Genomic DNA, 23,417 nt, shown 5'->3' on the forward strand with positions numbered 1-23,417 from the left:
TGTCAGGTGTCTTCCTCAAGTGCTCCTCACTTTGTTTGTTTGTTTTTGAGGTAGGGTCTCTAGCCTGGCCTGAACTGAAATTCACTATGTAGTCTCAGGCTGGCCTCAAAGTAATGGTGATTCTCCTACCTCTGCCTCTGCATGTAGGGATTACAGGTGTTAGTCACCATGCCTTTTGGTTTTTCAAGGTAGGGTCTCACTCTATCACTGTAGCCCAGAGTGGCCTCGAACTCACAGTGATCTTCCTACTTCTGCCTCCCAAGTGCTGGGATTAAAGGATGTGTGCCACCATGCCTGACATTATATTTTTAAATTTTTATTTTTCTATTTATTTGAGCGTGTACATGTGTGGACATACTGCAAATGAGCACCTTGCTTTTTGAGACAGGGCTTCTTGTTGAATTTAGAGCTCACCAATATGGCTAGACTAGCCAGTAAGCCTTAGAGATCCAGCAGTCTCTGCCTTCCCAGTGCTGGGATTACAGGCATGCACCATCATGCCCATTTTCACCTACATGCTGAAGATTAGAACTCCAGTCCTCATGCTTGCATAGGAAGCACTTAAACTGAACCATCTCTCCAGCCTTCTTAGTTTGAGGCATGCCTTGCCTGAAAGATACAGCTTCCTTATGTTTGTTTATTGTTTTTTGAGACTAACCTAGGCTGTCCCTAACTCACTATGTAGATCTGGCTGGCCTTGAACTCACAATTTGCCTGCTTCAGTTTGGGATTGTAGGTGTAAGCAACCATGCTCAAATTATGACACAGCTTCTGATAGAACACTTCACTGTTCTTCATCTTGGTTAGTGCTAAAACTATCTTTTCCTTTCTTACAGATTCCTCCTTATGGACAGCAAGGCCCCAGTGGATATGGTCAGCAGGGCCAGACTCCATATTACAACCAGCAAAGTCCTCACCCACAGCAGCAGCAGCCACCATACTCCCAACAACCACCATCCCAGACCCCTCATGCCCAACCTTCATATCAGCAGCAGCCGCAGTCTCAGCCTCCTCAGCTTCAGTCCTCTCAGCCTCCTTATTCCCAGCAGCCATCCCAGCCACCACATCAGCAATCCCCAACTCCATACCCTTCCCAGCAGTCCACGACACAGCAGCACCCCCAGAGCCAGACCCCCTACTCACAGCCACAGGCACAGTCTCCCTACCAGCAGCAGCAACCTCAGCAGCCAGCATCCTCGACGCTGTCCCAGCAGGCTGCATATCCTCAGTCCCAGTCTCAGCAGTCCCAGCAAACTGCCTATTCCCAGCAGCGCTTCCCTCCACCACAGGTAAGATCCCTACCTTCTGCCCTTCCCAGCCCATGACCACAGGCAGCTTGGGGGTTGGTGTCATGACAACTCTGCCATACAAATTGGCTTTCTAATGTCTACTTAAAAACCAATTAAGCTCTGAGTAAACATGCTGACTGGATTGATTGAATTAATAAAAGCATAACCTTAACTGTATAAAAACCTGTAGCTCTACTTACTGATGAAAAATAGGACAGTGGAAATGGCATAGATAAAAAATAGAAGTAATAAGACCAATTTTGTTTTTGTGTTGTGGTTATTTTGGTTTTAGTTGAGGTAGGGTCTCGCTCTAGCCCAGGCTGACTTGGAATTCACTATGTACTCTTCAGGATGGCCTAGAACTCACAGTGATCCTATCTCTCTCTCCTGAATGCTGGTATTAAAGGCATGCACTACCATACCCTGCTCTTTTATTCTTTAAAAAAAAAATATATTGTTTTGTTTTTATTTTCATTTTTCAAGGTAGGGTCTCACTCTGGCATAGGCTGACCTGGAATTAACAGGGTAGCCTTGAACTCAGGACAATCCTACCTCTGCCTCCTGAGTGCTGGGATTAAAAGTGTGCGCCACCACCCACCCAGCTTAAATATGTTTTTTAATATATTTATTTGAGAGAGAGGGAGAGAAGAAGAGGCAGATAGAGAGAAAAAGAGAATGGGCATGCCAGAGCCCCTAGCCACTGCAGACAAACTCTAGATGCATGTGCCCCCCTTGTGCATCTGGCCTATGTTAGTCCTGGGGAATTGAACCAGGGTCCCTAGGCTTCGCAGGCAAACACCTTAGCTGCTAAGCCATTTGTCCGGCCCTGACTATTCTTGTTTATTTATATATTTATTTATTTGTTTGTTTGTTTGAGAGCTACCGACAGAGAGAGGCATATAGGTAGATAGAGAATGGGCACGCCAGGGCCTCCAGCCACTGCAAATGAACTCCAGATACATGTGCCACCTTGTGCATCTGGCTTACGTGGTTTCTGAGGAATTGAGCCTTGAACTGGGGTCCTTAGGCTTCACAGGAAAGCACTTAACTGCTAAGCCATCTCTCCAGCCCCGAAAGATTTTTTTTTTTTAATTAATTTATCTGCAAGGAGAGAGAGAGAATGAGAATGGGCACGTGAGAATGGGCCTCCTGTCACTGCAAACAAATTCCAGACGCATGTGTCACTTTGTGCATATGGCATTACATGGGAACTGGGGAATAGAATTTGGGCAGTCAGGCTTTGAAAGCAAGCACCTTTAACTGCTGAACCTTCTCTGGCCCCACACACTAAAGATTTTTGTGCTTTGGTGACATTGTTAGGATAAGTCTCTCATCCAAGGCAAGGTCTTTGAAGAGAGCTTTATTCACTTTTTTGTTGTTTTTCTCACTCTAGCCAGGCTGACCTGGAATTCACTATGGGGTCTCAGGTGTTCCCAAACTCACAGTGATCCTCCTGCCTCAGCCTCCCAAGTGCTGGGAGTTTTTAAAGTCGTGTACCATCCATGCCCAGCATTACTTTTTTTTCTTTTTTTGACAAGAGGTGCTAGCATGAATTGGGGTGGAGGTGGCTATTTATTTATTTATTTACTTATTTATTTATTGGCAAAGTCTTCCTCTAGCTCATGCTAACCTGGAACTCAAATCTGTATCTCAGGCTGGCCTCAAATGTACAGTGATTCTCTTACCTCAGCCTCCTCAGTGCTGGGATTGAAAGTGTAAGCCACCACATACAGCTTTTGTTCTCTAAATTAATTGGACTTGTTCCTTATAGGTGTTTTATACTTACCTAGACTCCCACATTTAACCTTAAATGATGGCTCCCTGCGGATAGTAATAAACATGCAATAGTTCTTATTCTTTCTGCTATTTATTTATTTGAGCTAGGACCTTACTAAGTAGCTAAGGCTGGCCTCAAACTCCTTACATAGCCCAGGCTGGCCTTGAATTTTACATCCTCCTGCCTCAGCCTACTGTGCTCACTGCTGACTTTTTTTTTCTTAAGAGCTATTGCTTGGGCTTTTCTGTTTTCAAATAATACATGTAAAATTATTTTTTCTGTCATATCCAGTCTCCCTGGGTGAGAAATCACCATAGGTCTTTCACCAGTCTTTAATATTTATTTATTTGTGGGATGAAGGGAGAGAAAGAAAATGAGTGAGTGTACAGGGCCTCTTGTCACTGCAAACAAACTCCATATACATACACCACTTGGTACATCTGGTTTTCCATAGGTACTGGCTTACATGAGTACTGTGGAATTCAACTTGGGTCATCAGGCTGTGCAACCAAGCAGCTTTAACCACTGACCCTTTTTCACCATTCAGTAAGCTTGCCTGTTTTTTAAAATCAGGCTCTTGTGGCTTTTGTTTCTCTACTTTAGGAGCTTTCTCAAGATTCATTTGGATCTCAGGCATCCTCAGCCCCCTCAATGACCTCCAGTAAAGGAGGGCAAGAAGATATGAATTTGAGCCTTCAGTCAAGACCCTCCAGCTTGCCTGTGAGTGTTTCTGCTACCTTTTAAAATGTGGTAGGACAGAGAGGAAACAGTTTCTGGCTGATGTATTGGTGGTATTGATCTGAATGTGTTCAAAGTTCTCAGTAGGAATTCATAGACTAATCTTTAAAGAATGTCTATTTTGTAGGCTTTGCATGGTGACACACACCTTTAATCCCAACACTCAGGAGGCCGAGGTAGGAGGAGTGCCGAGAATTTGAGGCCAGCCTGAGATGACATAGTGAATTCCAGGTTAGCCTGGACTGGTGCAAGACCCTATCTTGAAAGCCAAAAAAAGAGGTCTATTTTGTTTCCTGCCTAGATTATAGTATTATAATTTGTTAAGAGGGTTTTGTTGTTGTTGTTTGCTTGTTTAAGATAATCTTACATTCCAGGCTGACTTAGACCCTAGACCACCTGATTCTCCTGCCTCTACCTCCTGAGTGCTAGAATTACAAGGTAGGATCTCGCTTTAGCCCAAGCTGACCTGGAATCAGTCTCAGTCTGACCTCAAACTCACAGCGATCCTCCTACCTCTGCCTCCTGAGTGCTGTGATTAAGGCATGTGTCACCATGCGTTCCAGTTTTTAGTTGCATTGAGCATGGGTGGAGTAAAAGTTGCTTTTTTAGTACTGGTTTTATATGAATAGATGCCTTTGTCTGGTAGAGTGCTTAGTGCCCAAGTATTTAATTATGGAACCAGGTGCTTGTTTATGAATCCACTGACTGTAAACTGAGAAAGGCAGTAGAGTCCAGTGTTTAGGATTTTGAGCTCTAATGCCAGTTTCTATATCCGACATATTAATTCTGCCACTATGTCTGTAGCCATGGGCAAGTCACTTCTGTTCCGTGGTTTTCACATCTGTAAAATAAAAACTAAACTACTTCATGTGGTACTATAACTAACATTGTTGATTCATAGAAGAGCTCTTGGTGTATGGTAGATACTCCATAAATATCTACCATTATAATCATCTCAAGAGCACAAGTACTACTTGATACCTGAAAGGCAATTAACATAAGTATTTAATGTTAGACTATTGTAGGAATGTTTGCTTGTGCCCCTGTCACTTCATTTGTGTAGCCTTATTTCTGAAAGTCATTATCTTTTTTTTTTAAATGAGAGATAATTGGCAGATCAGGGTCTCTAGGCACTGCAATTGAACTCCAGATGCATGTTCCACCTTGTACATCTGGCTTTCAAGGGTTCTGGGGAGTCTAACCTGGATCCTTAGGCTTCACAGGCAAGCGCCTTAACCACTAAGCCATCTCTCCAACCCATTATTTAATTTATTTGGTTTTCGAGGTAGGGTCTTGCTGTAGTCCAGGCCGACCTGGAATTCACTTTGTAGTCGGGGGGGGGGGGGGGCGCTCCTCAGTGCTTGAGTGGATACACCAGGGTCTCTAGGTGGTACTACAGACTAGATACATGCACAACTTTATTTGTTTGTTTGGTTGGTTTTGGGGTTTGTTTGTTGTTGTTGTTTTTGAGGTAGGGTCTCACTCTAGTCCAGGCTGACCGGGAATTCACTATGTAGTCTTAGGGTGGCCTCGAACTCACGGCGATCCTCCCACCTCTGCCTCCCAAGTGCTGGGATTAAAGGGGTGTGTCACCACATCCAGCTTGTTTGTTTTTTTACCTTTAATTGCTGATCCAACTCTAACCCCTAAAAGTCAATATCAAAAGCACAAAAATAAAATTAGATTTCTCTGAATTTTTGTAAAGTTTTAAGTGGTAACCCCTCTATAATAAGTCCTGCTTCAGTTAGGAAATGGAAGGTCACCTATGCCCAAATCAGTTTTTTGTTTGTTTTTGGTTTTTTCAAAGTTGGGTCTCACATGAGCCCAGGCTGGTCTCCTACCTTTGCCTCCCAAGTGATGGGATTAAAGGGTATGTCACTATGCTTGGCCCCCAAATTTTTTTTTTTTAGATTTTGTTTTATTTATGTATTTATATATATTTATAAGAGTGAGAGAAAGAGAGAATGGCCATACCAGGGCCTCTAGCCACTGCAAATGAACTCTGGACACAAGCGCCACCAGCTTACATGAGACCTGGAGACTCAAACCTGGGTCCTTAGGCTTTGCAGGCATGCGCCTTAACTGTTAAGCCATCTGTCCAGCCCCCAAATAAGTTATATAAAAAGAGCTAAGCATGATAACTCAATATTCCAATACTTCAGGAGCCAGAGACAGAAAGGAGGGTTGCTGTGAGTTTGAGGCTGGCCTGGGCTATATAGTGAGTTCCAGGCTAGCCTAGGCTCCATTGTGAGACTGGCACTATCAAAACAATTGAATTTACTTAGATATGCATCCTGTCTCCTTAGTTGCTAGGACTTGAGAAAATTGCTTCTTTTTTTTTTCCTCTTCCTCCCCTTTTTCCTCTCCTCCCCACCCCCAAGTTAGGCTCTCACCTGGAATTTGCTATGTAGTCTCAAGGTGGCCTTTAACTCATGGCAATCCTACCTCTGCCTCCCTTGTGGTGGGATTAAAGGCGTACGCCACCATGCCTGGCTGAAAATAGCTTTTGACTCTTTTATTTATTTGTTGGGGGGGATGTTTATTATTTATTTATCTATCTATTTATTTATTTATTTATTGAGACAAGGTCTTGTTCTGTAGCCTAGGTTTCACTGGAACTCACTACATAGTCCAAGCTGTCATCAGACTTAAAGCCATCACTCCCAACTGCCTTCTCTTATCTTTTAAAGGCATTATGAAGCTTCCATGGCTTGTCCAGAAGACCTCTGAAGCATGGTCTTACTCTCAGTCCAAGCTTCTGAGGCCAGGATGAGATTTCTAAGAATGCTGATTTTCTCAGCTGAGTAATTAGCACGAGTAAATAAATGAAGGATCACTCTTCCCCTTTTTATTTTGTTTGTTTTTACTTTTTATTTATTTGATAGAGTGAGATACAAAGAGAAAGGCAGACAGAAAGCAGGTGTACCAGGACTTCCTGTCAATACAAATGAACTCCAGATTCATGTGCCACTCAGTGCATCTGGCCTTACATAGGTACTGGGAAATTGAACTCAGAGCATCAGGTTTTGCAAGCAACAGCCTTTACTGCTTAGCCATCTCTCTAGCCCCAAAAGATCACTTTAACCCTTCTCACTAGTATGTATTGTAATCCTTTTCTGCATATTGATGAACTTCACTTGAATGTCAGAAATGTTTAACCCAGTTTTTATTTTTTTGAGACAGGGTGTTGCTATGTAGTTCTAACTGGCCCCTTGGCTGGCCTTGAACTCTCCTGTCTCAGCTTTCCAAGTGCTAGGATTATTGCGATATATCACCATGCTGTCATCTTGGTGTTTTTTGTTTGTTTTTTAATTTTTTTGTTCATTCTTATTATTTGAGAGAGGCAGAGAGAGAGAAAGAGAGTTAATGGGTGCTCCAGGACTTCAGCCAGTGCAAACAAACTCCAGACGCATGCGCCCCCTTGTGCATCTGGCTGACATGGGTCCTGGGTCACCAAGCCTCGAACCGGAGTCCCTAGGCTTCACAGGCAAGTGCTTAACCACCACGCCATCTCTCCAGCCCTGTTTGTTTGTTTCTGAGGCAAGCCCAACAGACTGCCTTCTTTTTTGTTGTTGTCTCTTTTCTTTGTACTTTTCCTTTTCCTTTTTTTTTTTTTTTTTTTTTTTTTAATGCCAGAGAGAGAATTGGTGCCCCAGGGCCTCCAACCACTGCGGTTGAACTCCAGACACATGCACCCCTTGTGTGCATGTGCCACGTTGTACAGTTGCGTCTCTGTGCATTTAGTGTCCGGGTGACCTGGAGCGTCAAACGTGAGTCCTTAGGCTTTGTAGACAAGTGCCTTAACCACTAAGCCATCTCTCCAGCCCTTTATTTTATTTTATTAGCTATTTGCAAAAGAGATGCAGATAGAGAATGGGTATGCCAGGGCCTCCAGCCACTGCAGACAAGCCCTAGAAGTATCTGCCACCTTGTGCAACTGGCTTATGTGGGTACTGAGGAATCAAGCCTGGATCCTTAGGCTTGGCAGGCAAGCCCCTCAAGTGCTTAGCCATCCTTCTAGCCCCACCTTTTTTCCTTAACCAGTTGTGACAGGATTTCTAGGTTTTCTAGTCATTCCTTCCCTAAACCAGGGTGTAAGGGCATCAGTGTGAGCTCAGCACCAGAGCAAGTGCAGGCTGGCTGCACTGCCACCCTCCATGTCACCCTTTTCACTTACTCCCGTATGTGCTTCACTCTGAGGCACTGGGATTGTGATGCTTCTTTTGTCTTCTAAGGAATTTTTGCTTTGCTACATTTTTTTTTTTAAATTCAGACATATGTATGCACACATGTGCATATGCACATCAGGATCTCTTACTGCAAAGGAATCCTCATCTGGTTTTACCTGGGTACTGGATATTGAACCTGGACCATCAGACTTTGCAAGAAATACCTTTAACTGCTGTCTGCTTTTCAATGACATGTCATTTAGCTGCCTTTATCCTGGTTATATTATCCTTATATTTAATGAGTTAATTTTTCATTTATCTTAGAATAAGATCTACATGATTATCCAACAGATTGCTGTGTCTCCTTGCTGCCCCCTCCCCCAACACACACACACCATTTTTCAGATTTAGGTCTGTATTTTTTATTTTTTAGAGTTCTTCCTCATCAGGTTTGTGGGCTCAAGTTAGATAACTTCTGTGGTGATTTTACTGACTAAAGGCAAATTTTATTTTACCTAAAATAAAGCCCTTCATGGCTTGGTTGATGGCTCACTGGTTCAAAGACCTCACTTTGCAAGCCCAATGACTAGAATTTGGATCCCCAGGTCCCACCTAACAAATCCCAGCACATGGGCTAGAGAGATGGCTTAGCAGTTAAAGCACCTGCCTTGAAAGCCAAAGGACCCAGGTTCTGTTCCCTTGCATGTGTCTGGAGTTAGTTTGTAGTGGCTACAGGCCCTGGTACTCTCATATTCTCCCTCCCTCTTCTCTCTCTGCCTCTTTCTCTCTCACTCAAATAAATATAAATTTAAAAAATTTTTAAAATCCTCCTGTCTTGGATGTTTGAAAAAGAAAAGAATCCCAACACAGGACTAGGGAGATGGCACAGTGGTTACAGGTGTTGCAAAGTCTGCTAGTCCAGTTTGAATTTCCCAGTTCCAACATTAAAAGTAACGTGGTGTGGTGGCACATACCAGTTCAGCTGGGGTAGTGAGATCTTACCTCAAAAAAACAAAAACAAAAAAAAGTGGTACATGTGTCTGTAGTTCATTTACGTGTGGCAAGGGGCCCTAGTGTGCCCATTCTCTCACTGTTCACAAACAAGTAAATAATAAAGAAATAAACGAATTCTTTTGTTTTAGTTTTTCAAGGGTAGGGTGTTCACCCAGCCCAGATTGACCTAAAACTCACTAAGTAGTCTCAGGCTCACCTCATATTCATGCCAATTCTACCTCTGCGCCCCTCCCTCCACCACCACCACCAAGTGCTGGGATTAAAGACAAGTGCCATCATGCTAGGCCAATATATATATATATACATACATACATACATACATACATTAAAGACAAGTGCCACCATGCTAGACCAATATATATAGATATACATACATACATACATACATACATACATACATACATACACACATACACACACACACACACATGTATATGTATATGTATATGTATGTATGTATGTAATTTCTTTCAAGATAGCATCTTGAAATCCTTGGACTTGGAATTCAGTTTATAATCTCAAGGGGGCCTTGAACTCACGAGCTCACTGTGATCCTCCTATCTCTGCCTCCCAAGTGTTGGGATTAAAGGTGCACCTCACTATGCCTTGCTTTTTTTTTTTTTTTTTAATTCAAATTTTTCAAAATAAAAAAGAGTCCTGGGGTTGGAGAGATGGCTTAATGGTTAAGGCACTTGCCTGCAAAACAAAAGGATGCAGGTTTGATTCTCCATGACCCACATAAGCCAGATACACAAGGTGGTACATGCATCTGGAGTTTGTTTGCAGTGGCTGGAGGCCCTGGTATCTGGTTTACATTGGGCCTTGGGGAATTGACCCTGGGTCCTTTGGCTTTGCAGGCAAGTGCCTCAACCACTGAGCCAACCCTCCAGCACCCCCCCTTTCTTTAATTAATTAAATTTATTTTATTTTTTGAGGTAGGGTTTCACTCTAGCCCAGGCTGACTGGGAATTCACTATGTAGTCTCAGGGTGACCTCAAATTCACAGCAATCCTTACACCTCTGCCTCCTGAATGCTGGGATTAAAGGTGTGTGCCAGCACACCCAGCCAGAAGTGACATTTTTATGTTGTGGTATAATTAATATAATGATATGTCCAGGAACAAATGTCTACTTACTAGCCATAGATGAAAGAATGGGGGTAGATTTAGGTAGAGTTGGAGAGTTGTCTTATATGGTAGTTAATAGTTAAACATTGGAGTGACATAGATTACATAGAATGTAACCAGATGGAGTCCTGACCAGTGCCTGCAGTCATCAGGTGGACATAGCCAACAGAGCATTGTAAAGATCAGCAGAAGACCAAGATTGTATGATATTTCTGGAAGCTAAGGGTACAGGGAAAAATGACTCATTGAATTTTATTTATTTATTTTATTTTTTTTTTATTGCTGTATTTTGTTTTTCGAGGTACGGTCTTACTGTAGTCCAGGATGACCTGGTATACACTACGTAGTCTCAGGGTGGCCTCGAACTCCTGAGTGATGGTATTAAAGGCCCATCATGTCCGGCCCATATTGAATTTTAAATTTTTTTCTGATTTTTAAAAAAAATATATATTTATTAGAGACAGAGAGAAAGAATGGGCACGCCAGGGCCTCTAGCCACTGCCGACGAACTGTAGATACATGCGCCATCTTGTGCATCTTGCTTACATGGGACCTGGAAAATTGAACCAAGGTCCTTTGGCTTCATAGGGAAGTACCTTAACTGGTAAGCCATCTCTCCAGGCTGAATTAAAATATATATATATATATTTTCACATGTGTGGATGTGTAAGGCAGAGTCTCTTGCTACTATGAGCAAATGATCTGGCTGTATGTGGTTGTTGAGGAATTGAATTCTAGCTGGCCAGCTTTGCAAACAAATACCTTCAACTGTAGAGCTGTCTTCCCAGACCTCATATTGAATTTATATTTCAAGGAATATGGACAGTTGGATTTGTCTTAAAGTATTTATTTTATGCTTTTGTGTGTGTGGACATCCTTGTGTGTCCCTGCATGTATATGGAGATCAGAAAGCAATTTTGAGGTTTTGCTCCGGATTTTGAGACAGTTTCTCTTAGTTGTCACTGAGAAGGCCAAGCCAGCTGCCTACTTGAGCTTCAGGATTCTTCTGACTCTCCCTGTCATTGCTGTACACATGTTGGAATTACAGAAGCATGCACCATTCTTGAGTGATGCTAAGCACCCCAATTCTGATCAGCAGGCTGGTAAAGCAAGCACCTTGGAGCCATCTCTCTGGTTCCAAAGCATTTTTATTGGGATTTTTTTTTTTTATGCAGGGGAAAGAAATGGTAAACCACATTCTTCCCCACTTCCCAGGGTAGGGTCTTAACTTTGGGCAGAGTGACCTGGCATTCACTCTGTAGTCCCAAGCTGGCTTCGAACTCCTGATGATCCTCTTGCCTGTGCCTTTTGTGCTGGGATTAAAGATTCAGTGCTCATACTTTGATTCTGGGGTGTTCTCTGTGAGTTTAGATTATATGGTATGGAATGGCTGGAGGCCCTGGCACGCTCATTCTCTCCCTTCCTCCCTGTTTCTCTGTTAAATAAATTAATAAAATATTTTAAAAATTAGACATTGGACTGGAGAGATGGCTTAGTGTTTAAGGCTCTTGCCTGCAAAGCCAAAGGACCTCGGTTCAATTCCCCAGGACCCACATAAGCCAATTGCACATGGTAGCGCATGCATCTGGAGTTCGTTTGCACTGGCTGGAGGCCCTGGCAAACCCTTTCTCTTTCTTCTCAAATAAATAAATAAATTAGACACCTTCTCTTGTCTTACGTATGAAGAAAGCAAAAGTCAAAACCAGAATTTTTTTAAGGCCCAGCAAGCTTCTTTCCTCTGCCTACCTATTTCTGGGATTAAAGGACACATGTATCTGGAGTACGTTAGCAGCGGCTAGATGCTCTAGCATGCCCGTCCTCTCTCCCTCTTTCAAATAAGTAAATAAATAAAGATATTTAAAATGGGGCCGGAGAGATGGCTTAGTGGTTAAGGCGTTTGCCTGCAAAGCCAAAGAACCCAGATTCGATTCCCTAGGATCCATGTAAGCCAGATACACAAGGTAGCACATGTGTCTGGAGTTTGTTTGTAGTAGCTGGATAGCTTGGCCTGCCCATTCTCTCTCCCTACCTGCTTGCCCACCCCCCAAATAAATAAAAAATTTAAAAAACATTTAAGATGGCTGGGCATGGTGGCACATGCCTTTAATCCCAGCACTTGGAAGGCAGAGGTAGGAGCATGGCTATAAGCTTTAGGCCTCTCTGAGACTTTTTAAAATATATAGTTTTTTATTTTTTTTTATTTATTTGCGGCAGAGGGAGGGGCCAAAGAAAATGGGTGTGCCAAGGCCTTCAGCCACTGCAAACTAACTCAAGATGCATGTGCCACCTAGTACATCTGGCTTAGGTAAGTGAATCAAACCTGGGTACTCAGGCTTCACAGCAAGTACCTTAACTAAGCCATTTCTCCAGCCCTACACTGAGACTGAATAGTGAATTCCAGGTCAGCCTGGACTAGAGCAAGACCCTACCTCAGAAAAAATTTAAAAATATTTAAAATGAAATTTTCCTTTATAATTCTGTCCAGTAAAATGCACTCATCATGGTCTGATTGTTGACAGGCCTTGCTGTTTAACACAATCATACCTCAAACCCATGATCCTCTTACCTCTGCCTTCACACCTTACTTCTGCCAGAACTCAAACCATGTAACATTTACTAGACTTGTCCTAAAGGAAGGAACATGAATGCACAGCGTTGGTCTTCCCAGACCTTCTGGTGATGGAGGCATAAATGGGATGTGACAGAGTAGCTACAGGGGTCGTGCCCCCCATGGCCAAACCCATAGGATCTGCTTGGAGGAACCAAGTAGGAAAGAGCCTCACAGAGTAGAATGGGGGCTAGAAATTGGGTCCTTGGTTCCCCCATGTTGGATAGAAACAAACCCTGGTACACAGCGTCCTGGCTGATGCTAAGTCAGATCCTTACTACTCACAATATTGTCCAGCAGTGTGGACACCGTGTGGGCCCTTGCTGGCAGTACATATTCTCCAGTCACATTCCTTCTCAACTTTGTGTGAGTGTGGGTGCACATGTGCCACAGTGCACATGTGGAGGTCTGAGGTCAGCCTCAGGTGTCAGTCCTCCCTTCCACCTTGCTTGAGACAGGATCTCTTTGCTCTGGGCTGCTGCATGCACCAGGCTAAGCTGGCTTACAAGCTTCTAGGGTTCCTCCTGTCTGCTGTCTTGTTGTACAAGCGCTGTGTTATCTATTAGGTGGGAACTAGTAACCTGTCCAGCTTTATGTGAGTTTTAGAGATCTGATCTCAGGGCTTCATATTGCATGGCAATCCCTTATCCACTGAACTATCTCCTCAGCTGTAGTTTTACTCATTTAACAATCTCCCCCAAGAAATTCATTTATATAATGGTTTAGAAGCATGGAGTAATACATTTTGCTGACTTGAAAGGTGGTTCAGCAGATGCTTGCAAAGTGGACCAGCTTGGGTTTATTCCCCAGTGTCCACATAAGGTCAGATGCACAGAACAGTGTATGCATCTGGCATGCCAGTGGGCTCCGTCATTCTCTGTCCCTCCCTCCTTGCAAATAAAGAAATGTTTTGTTTTGTTTTGTTTTTTTAATTTTAGAGTTGTGGGAGACCATTATTAGTTGTTTTGTTGATGCTTTTGAGACCCCGGGTCTGGAGTCCAGAGTTCACAGTGGAACCATTCATATTGCCAGCATACTTGTACAGACTTATCTCCCTTCATTCAACCATACCTTAAGCTCCTTGTAGCTACATATTTCTTTTTAATTTTTTTCTCAATTTTTATTGACATTTTCCAGGATAATAAAAAAATATCCCATGGTACTGCCCTCCCCACCAGTTTTAAGTTTTTAAATATACTTTATTTTTTTATTTGAGAGAAAGAGAATAGATGCGTCAGTGCCTCCAGTCATTGTAAATGAGCTCCAGACACATGCGCCACCTTGTGCGTCTGGCTTACATGGGTTCTGGGGAATCGAATCCCGGCAAATGTCTTAACTGCTAAGCCATCTCTCCAGCCCAACATTACATTTTTTGTTGACAACCTCTATTTCCCTTGTAGCTGTTGGTCCTTCCTCTCTCCTTTTGCTTCAGACCTTTATAAGCCTGCTCTTCTCTTCCTCTTCCCTACTCCCCCTTTCCTCTCTCTCTCTCTCTCCATCTCCCTGTCTCGCAACTGAGGCTGCCCTGGAGTTCCCTGTATGGGCTAGGGCTATCCTGGAACTCATAGTCCTCCTGCTTTAGTGCTAGGGTTACAGACTTGTGCTAACATACCTGGCCCTACCTTCCTTTTTTTTTTTTTTTTTTTTTTAATTGTATGTGTGAGAGAGAGCCAGCCTGCATGCAATGCATATGGGTATCAGAGTATAGCTTCCAGGTGAGGCCTTGCCTTTCTACCTCATTTCAGATGCTTTAGATCTCACTTGTTCTTGTTATTGTTGTTTGTGTAAGAGGTTTTGTTTGGTTTGCTGAGAGATTTCAGAAAACGTTTGTTTCTCTGCCTCCTGCCTCCCATCGCACAGTCATTATGCTGGGATTACAGAAATTCACCAAGACTCCTGGCTTTTTACATGGGGTCTGAAGGTCAGTCTTGTGTACTAGGACTTGCGCAGCAAGTGCTTTTACCCACTGAGCCCTCTCCCCAGCCCCTCTCTGTGTTCTTAAAGCTTAACAAACTTCTACTTTTCTTTACCTATTTGTTTTTCAAGTTAGGTCTCAATCTAGCCTAGGCTGACCTGGAATTCACTATGTAGTCTCAGGGTGGCCTCTAACTCAGCAATCCTGCTACCTCTGCCTCCTGAGTGCTGGGATTAAAGACATGCGCCACCATGCCCTGTTTATCTTCTACTTTTAACTTGAAACCCCAACTGAATTAACCTTCTCTGAAACATCTCCCTTGTTTTTAGGTTGGCATCACATTGTGCCTGTCCCTCTGCTGGAGCACTAAGAGCTTTCTCACCCCTAGTGGTTGCCTTCCCACCTTAAATATAAATTCAATAAACCTCTGGTGAAAGATCCCTAGATTATTGCTACCTAGCTGATTTTTAGGGGCCAGCTTTTTATTATTTAGGTCTCTTGCTGGTGGGGCTGGAGGGAAGGGTTAACAAAAATTCTCTAAATGCTTAAAAGATTGAAAGATTTTAAAGAATTTTAATCTTACAGTTTCTATTCCATTTTGTTCATGGTACTAAGAGAAGGCCAGTTGTCCTTCCTAGGATCTTTTTTGTTTGTCTTTAAGAGAAGTCCTGAGTTGGTGGCCCCTTGTCTTTATATCGGAGTTATCTTTCCATCCCACCATGTCAGGTGCTTCAGTCTTAAAAAGGAAATTCCCACTCTCTGTCATGTATGCCACGCAGCTCAGAGCAGCATCTACCTTACCTTGTACATGTAGCCATCACTCTCTAATGAGCTGGTTCTCTGGCAGAGCTGGCCAATCTGCTTCTGTGTTTTAGTCACACTGTTCTAGCCCTGATACTGGTGCCTGCTGGAGCCTGTGCTGCTTGCAGCAGATTAGTGCATGCTTGTTCCTGGGCCCATTTCCTGTTTCTATTCTAGTCATTGGTAGCTGAGCTATGCTTCCTGCCTGTGTGTATCTCACACAGATTCCTCTTGCTGGAGCCATTGTTTTCTTCGAAACAACCTCAGTCTGAAAAGCAACTGAACCTTACCTCTAGTGTGATGGCTTCTCGAGTCAGTCAGACCTACCTAGGAAGGACTGACAGAAATGCCTTCTCTCCAGAAGCATGCCAATTGAAGTTGACCTTGTCTTTCATTTTGTCCCGAGTCTGCTAGCGGAAGCTGTAGTCCTTAAATTGGTACATGAAGTTAAGTTAGGCCAAATTTATGCTTACTCATTAGCCACACAAGGTTGTTAAGACTTATGTTCCTTAGTTCTATCATACCTGATACTTGGAAACATATTTTCTCTGCTTGGGAAGACACTTGGTAGTTTAAGCCTCCCTGAAGCCCATATTACACTTGTTTTAGGTAGGGTGGGTAGTAGAATCTGAGGCAGAATAGTAGCCTGTGATGAGCATAGGGATGGAAAGGAAAGCATGAGTTAATTTAGCTGTTTGTGCTATGTTGTATGCTACCCACCCACTCCATGCCAGCTTCAAATGAAAGGGAAAGTGTAGGGAGTAAGAAATGAAGGAGGCTGTCCTGGACAAATATATTTAAAGAACAGCTGGGCATAGTGGCGTACAACTTTAATCCCAGCACTGAGGAGATAGGTAGGAGGATTTCTGTGAGTTCAGGACCAGTTTGGGACTACAGAGTTGAGTTCCAGGTCAGCCTGGGCTAGAGTGAGATAGACCCTACCTTGAATACAAAAACAACATGCAAGCTGGGCGGGATGGTACACACCTTTAATCCCAGCACTTGGGAGGCAGAGGTAGGAGGATCACCATGAGTTCCAGGCCACCCTGAGACTACATAGTGAATTCCAGGTCAACTTGTATTAGAGTGAGACCCTCAAAAACAAAAACAAAAACTACTCCCTTCACCCCCATTCATGTCCCCCTAAGAAAAACATTTATTTGGGCTGGAGAGATAGATTAGCATTTAAAGCACTTGCCTGCAAAGCCAAAGGACCCAGGTTTGATTCCTCAGGACCCACATAAGCCAGATGCACAAAGTAGTTCATGTGTCTGGAATTCATTTGCAGTGGCTGGAACCTCTGATGCACCCATTCTCTCTTCCTCTTAAATAAATAGTTTTGTTTTGCTTTTTTTCAAGTTGAGGTCTCAGTCTAGCTCAGGCTGACCTGGAATTCACTATGTAGTCTCAGGGTGGCCTTGAATCATGGCGATACCCTTACCTTTGCTTCCCGAGTGCTGGGATTAAAGGTGTGTGCCACCACACCCAGTCATGTTTTTCTTTTGTAAAAAAAATATTTATTAGCTGGGCGTGGCCACCCTGAGACTACATAGTGAATTCCAGGTCAGCCTGAGCTAGACAGACCCTACCTTGAAAAACCAAAAAGAAAGAAAGAAAGAAAGAAACAAAGAAAAACACTTATTTATTAGTGAGGATGCTTTGTGAATAATTATGTTCTTTCTTTCCTTCCCAACTGCTCTTAGTCATCCCATAATACTGAATTCAGAGTAGTTAGTTCTCCTAGGCCTAGGTATGGTTAGTAGAAAAGAGTTTAATGTAGAGAATTTGGGATTACAAGGGACAGATTGAAAGATCATAGTTTAGGTTTAGGCTTCTAAAACAAAGCCCAAATTTGACCTGGATTTGATCCACAGAGGCACCTTCATGGTGGTTGCTCTCTGGTCTCACCCCATCCTCCCAAACTTGCTCTCCAGGGGTGAAACAGCAGCAGCAGTGGCTGCTGCCAGCACCAGGTAAGGGGAGGATGGGACCAGAAAGCCCCTGCAGAAGCCTGTGAAGACACAAGTGTGGTCTCTGACTGCCACACTTTGATCTTACCTCATAAATTGGCTTCCACTTAACAGAACCTGAATTATATGAGCTCACCTGCAAATACTTCTTGATGACAATTACATTCTTTTATTAAAATGTATTGATGGGCTGGCGAAATGGCTTAGCAGTTAAGGTGCTTGCCTTACAAATTCCAAGGACCCAGGTTCAATTCTCCAGGTCCCATGTAAGCCAGATGCACATGGTGGCACATGCATCAGGAGTTTGTTTGCAGTGGCTAGAGGCCCTAGTGTGCCCATTCTCTCTTTCTCTGTCTCTCTCTTCCTCCCACCTCTCTCTCTGTCTCTAATAAATAAATAAAAATAAATCTTCAAAAAAAATTTTAATGTGGTTTAATGGTTAAGGTGCTTGCCTATGAAATATAAGGACCCAGGTTCAATTCTCCAGATCCTGTGTAAACAAGATGCACATGGTGGAGCATGCATCTGGATGGTGTTCATTTGCTATGGCTAGAGAGGTGCTGGCACTCCCATATTCATTCATTCTCTCTCTCTCTCTGTCTGTCTGTCTGTCTGTCTGTCTCAAATAAAAATAAGTTTTTAGGGCTGGAGAGATGGTTAAGCAGTTAAGTGCTTGCTTGTGAAGCCTAAGATCCCTGGTTTGAGGCTCAATGTCCCCAGGACCCACATAGCCACATGTACAAGGTGGCACATGCATCTGGAGTTTATGTGCATTGGCTGGAGGCTGTAGTGTGCAATCATTCTCTCTCTGTCTGCCTCTTTCTCTCTCTGTCTGTCTGTCGCTCTCAAATAAATAAATAAAAATAAACAAAAAAAATTACTTTTTTGAATTTTTAAATATGTATTGTTAACTGGGCATAGTGGCACACACCTTTAATTCCAGCACTCTAGCGGCAGAGGTAGCCTTGCTGTGTGTTTGAGGCCAGCCAGATGCTTCAGAGTGAGTTCTTGGTCAACCTTTGCTAGAATAAGGCCATACCTTAAAAAACAAAAAATGTGTGTGTGTACACGCCAGGGAAGGTTCTCTTGCCACTGCAAACAAATGCCTATCCAGCTTTACATGGCCAACAGACTTTGTAAATGAGTGCCTTTTACTGTTGATCATCTCCTCAACCTTGACCTTTGAATGTCTTATTTAAGAAGAGGGCAACATGGCACACACCTTGAATCCCTGCACTGGGGAAGCTGAGGTAGGAGGATCACAAAGTAGGAAAGGACCCAGGCTTCAACTGAAAGGATTAGTATTTAGAGGAAGCCTAGCTATGAATGATTGGATTTTCCATCCATATCATCCTGGCTTCTCTCCTGAGTTGTTCTTTAGGTTTAAAGGCCTTTAAAGTTACTGGCTGTCTTTCCTGTTTCCATAGTTTATCCATTCCCCATTCTCACATTTATAACACCCAGAACCCTGCTAGTCTGTCTTCTTTCCTTCTCTCACTCTTTCTTTTTTGCTCACTTGACTCGAGTTCAAGGATCACAGCTGATGGTCTCCATCATGGAGCAGGCTAGGTGTGATTGGCCTTCCTAACAGGATATGCTTGACACCAAGAAAATAGCATTTTCTAGCTTTTTTGTCTTTTCAAGCTTTACAGTACTCTTGTTTCCTGCTGAGGTTAGAACAACCTTATTCCATAAATATGTACTGCTCTAACTCAGGCCCAACTCTGACCCAGTTTTTAGGTGTCCCCCCACCCCCTTCTCAGATTTAAGGCTATTAACTAGTGACCCTCTAAACATTGTACATTTTAACTAGAGAGAAAGGGTTGTGTGGTAGGGGGTGGGAGGGATTAGTTAACTTGATAATGACAGACTGGAGAACAAGTTTCAACCAGTAAATCCCCATTGAGAATTCTTAAGATGCCCCTAGTTTATGCTTCTTTTTAAAAAATTTATTTATTTTAATTAATTAATTAATTTGACACAAAGAGAGAGAGAATGAGTGCACCTGGGCTTCCAGCCACTGCAAACTAACTGCAGACACGTGTACCCCCTTGTGCATCTAGCTAACGTGGATCCTGAGGAATCAATCCTGGGTCCTTTGGCTTTGCAGGCAAATGCCTTAAACGCTGTGCCATCCCTCGTGTTGTTTTTCAAGATAGGTTCTCACTCTAGCCCAGGCTGACCTAGAATTCACTATGTATTCTCAGGGTGGCCTCAAACTCACTGTGATCCTCCGGAGTGCTGGGATTAAAGGCGTGTGCCACCACGCCCGTTGTTTGTTTGTTTGTTTGTTTGTTTTTTGAGGCATCATCTTACTCTAGCCCACACCCAACAAAATCTGCCCAATTTATAGCTGGGTCTATATAAGAATATTGGGCAATGAATTAAATAGTCCTCTGGGACCTCCGGGTCTGTGCTGGCCATCTCCTGTGGATTGTCGTGTGGTTTTGGCTCCTTCCCTTTTGCTTCTGCCTCCTTTGCTGGTTCCTAGAATTTGGAGTAGGAACTGCTGTGGGAGCATCATCTCCATCTCTCCTTTGCCAACTCTCATTGTCTTTGGCATTGTTTCATTGTGGGGGCACCTAGGGGAGATGTTCAGCAGAAGCATTTGATGTGATTAAACCTCCAACCAAGATCTGTGGGAGCAGAATATCGACCTCTGGAAAATCAATGGCTGCTGCAGTAGCCAAGCTGTTGTTTGCAAGAGTTCCCCCCCGCAGGAATGTAAGCAGCCAGCGGCCTTTTCTTCTCCCCCTTTCACCTCAGCAACGCCCTCAGCCTCACCCAGTTAGCCTGTCTCAAGAGATTTTGCTAGGAATAGGTTAGAACAGCAGATTCTTGTGTACGTGCATTAGATTGAAATTTCTTCAGTGACACAGAGCCCTGCCTCCAAGCAGCCTCCTTTCCAGATATTTTTTCCTTATAGTGCTGCAGTTGTAGCAGCAGCCTCATCCAAGTCGCTCCAGACCAGTTAGAGTTGCACTTCTTGTTTTCAGATGAGAGAGTCAATGATGGCAGTGCCCTAAGACTCTGCCTCTGTGTTACAGATCTAAGTTCAAGTACCAGGTTGACAAGATAGGGATGAAAGAGAGGACTGATAAAGAGTATGCATTTGAGTCGGGCGTGGTGGCGCACGCCTTTAATCCCAGCACTTGGGAGGCAGAGGTAGGAGGATTGCCATGAGTTCAAGGCCACCCTGAGATGACAGAGTTAATTCCAGGTCAGCCTGGACCAGAGTGAGACCCTACCTCGAAAAACCAAAAAAAAAAAAAATATATATGCATTTGAGATTATTCACTAGGCAGCATTTACTAAACATCTTTTCTGTTGTGTGACTGGCATTTTTCTCGTCACTAATAGCCTGACTCTGCTCAGTCCCTCCAAGTGCACAGGGAAAGGGCAGTTAGAGTATGGTGCCATCAATTTTTAAATACCTAGTATAGAGTAGCTCTTGGGCCTTGCTTGTGTAGGTGAGGGTGATGGGCAGGGAGTTGTCGCTTTGAAGCCAAATATGATGATGCATACTTGTGATCCTAGCCTTCTGGAGGTTGAGGTAGGGGACTCATAAGTTCAGGGTCAACCTGGGCTATGTAGCAAGTTCCAGACCAGCCTATCGATTAGCTGGGATAACAGGTACTCTTACCTTACTTATTCTCATCTTTGAGTTACCAAGGCAAGAATTATGATTTTAGAGTTGTTCCTATAGTACACCGTTAAGCAATTTATCCTCCCTCCTATTTCTAATTTGGTGACTGGGAAATTAGCCAACTTGGTACATGTTAAAGGAGAGTTCTTATTGCCCTATTGCATCGTATCTGTAGCCTGGTGGTTGAAGCTTGTCTAACTTCTCCCTTCAGAATGGAGCCTTCCTATCTGGTGCCTTGGGAAACAGTCCCTAAACAGACCCAACTTTGCAGCAATTTGAATAGACCTGCAGGGCTGGGTGAGGAGGAGAGTATGAGTGCTTGAAATCACCTGAGTTGGAGCCTTCTATAGAATAAGAATGTCTTTTTCTATCTGAACTGCACTCTAGTGCTTGATAATAGGATTAGAACCCCTTCAGTTTGAATCTCAAGCAGAGACTTGACTCCTTCCTTTGTAGAAATTAACAGTCTACTTGTTTACCTAGATTTCAAGTCCCTCCCTCTTCCATTAAGTACTCTTTTGAAAAGATGGGTGAGAAAAAGTACTATGCGCTGTGTGTAGGAAAGGCTAAGAGAGTGATAGGTGAAGGGTTGATTTTAAAAATATACCCACCCAGGCATGGTGATGCACACCTTTAATCCCAACACTCAAGAGGCAGAGGTAGGAAGATTGCTGCAAGTTCAAGGCTACCCTGAGACTACATACGAATTCCAGGTCAGCCTGGGCTAAAGTAAGAAAAACAAAAACCTCAAAAAACAAAACAACAAAAATATACACATATACCTATGCACATACACGTGCCCCCCCATACACACACACACACACACACACACATACATACATACATACATATGATAGATACCACAAAACGCCTGAGCTTTCTCTATAAATTCTGAAAAAGTATATGTAGAGGATTTCCTCTGGGAGGAAGGCTCCTGAAAAGCATACTGGAGACAAAACATGTCTGACCCTTATCTGCCTTGCATTTCCCACCACACAGCCTGAAGGTACCAAGAAGAATGAGCCATTACCCATGAATATAAACAATTACCCATTGTAGACAGGGAGAAGAGGGGACTTAGGGTGTGTTGTATATGTTGGGGGAGGATGGTGTCTCATCATATATGGTTGTTTCTAGGATACAAACCAAGTTTTTGGAAACTGGTGGATGGAGTAGAAAAGAAGAGCTCTCTGAGCCCTTCCTAGAGCAGGTTTTACTGTTCCAAACACTAAATGTCATTCAGGCAGGAGATAGTGCTTGGTCCTAAACCGAAAAGCATAGTGCCAGCCTTTCTGCATTTAAAAATATATATTTAGGGCTGGAGAGGTGATATAGCAGTTAAGGTGCTTGCCTGTGAAGCCTAAGAACCCATGTTCAACTCTCCAGTTAATACATAAGCTAGACACACAAAGTGATGCAAGCGCAAGGTCGCACGTGCACACAAAGTGATCCATCCACATGTCTGGAGTTTGATTACAGTGGCTGGAGGCTGTGACACACCAGTTTCCCTCCCCACACCCCACCCCCATTCCCGCATTTAAAAAGCCTAATCTGTTGTGCTTGCCTCAAAAAAAAACAAAAGCAGGCATAATTTCTGGGCTTGGTGGTACACGCCTTTAATCCCAGCACTCGGGAGGCAGAAGAGGAACGCTGTGAGTTTGAGGCCACCCTGAGAACACAGTGAATTCCAGGTTAGCCTGGGCTAGAGTGAGACCCTACCTAAAAAAAAAAAAAAATGCATACGTGTGTGTGTGTGTGTGTATATGTATGTATGTATGTATGTATGTATGTATGTATGGGAATGGGCACACTAGGGCCTACATCCACTGTAAATGGACTCTAAATGCATCTGGCTTTATGTGGGTACTGGAGAATTGAACTTGGGTTGTTAGGCTTTACAAGCAAGCATCTTAACATCTAAACCATCTCCATCCCTTGCATCTTTTCTTTTTAACTGTTTACTGGTTTTGAGATATAGGGGGACAGAATAGGTTCACCAGGGCCTCCAGCCACTGTAAATGAACACAAGACATGTGCTACCTTGTGCATCTGGTTTGACATGGGTACCAGGGAATTAACCCCCAAGTCCTTACTTAGGCTTTGCAGGCAAGCGCTTTAACCACAGAGCAATCTTTCCAGCCCTTTCTGCAGAGATTCGATCAAAACATAGAAGAAATGCTGGGCATGGTGGCACACATCTTTATCCCAGCACTGGGGAGGCAGAGGTAGGAGGATCACTGAGTTCAAGGCCACTCTGAGACTGCATAGTGAATACCTCGAAAAACCGGGAAAAAAAATTTATTGTGTGTGTGTGTGTGTATTTATATATGTATATATTTGGAGGCAGTTTCATTTTGTGCTTG

The 23,417-nt window shown here is 43.3% G+C and overlaps 1 protein-coding gene across 4 annotated transcripts in view; it reads left to right on the top strand.

Annotated features, from left to right (window-relative positions):
• Arid1a (AT-rich interaction domain 1A) overlaps positions 1-23,417 on the top strand; it is a 97,566-nt gene that overhangs the window by 42,958 nt on the left and 31,191 nt on the right. For all 4 annotated transcript variants that reach the window (XM_004671212.3, XM_045148669.1, XM_045148670.1 and 1 more), the window contains exons 3-4: positions 837-1,289; positions 3,670-3,786. In XM_004671212.3, the coding sequence (XP_004671269.2) occupies positions 837-1,289; positions 3,670-3,786 (570 nt within the window). The remainder of the gene's footprint in view (positions 1-836; positions 1,290-3,669; positions 3,787-23,417) is intronic.

This window comes from Jaculus jaculus, chromosome 5 (assembly GCF_020740685.1).
Source record: "Jaculus jaculus isolate mJacJac1 chromosome 5, mJacJac1.mat.Y.cur, whole genome shotgun sequence".
Taxonomy (NCBI): Eukaryota; Metazoa; Chordata; class Mammalia; order Rodentia; family Dipodidae; genus Jaculus; species Jaculus jaculus.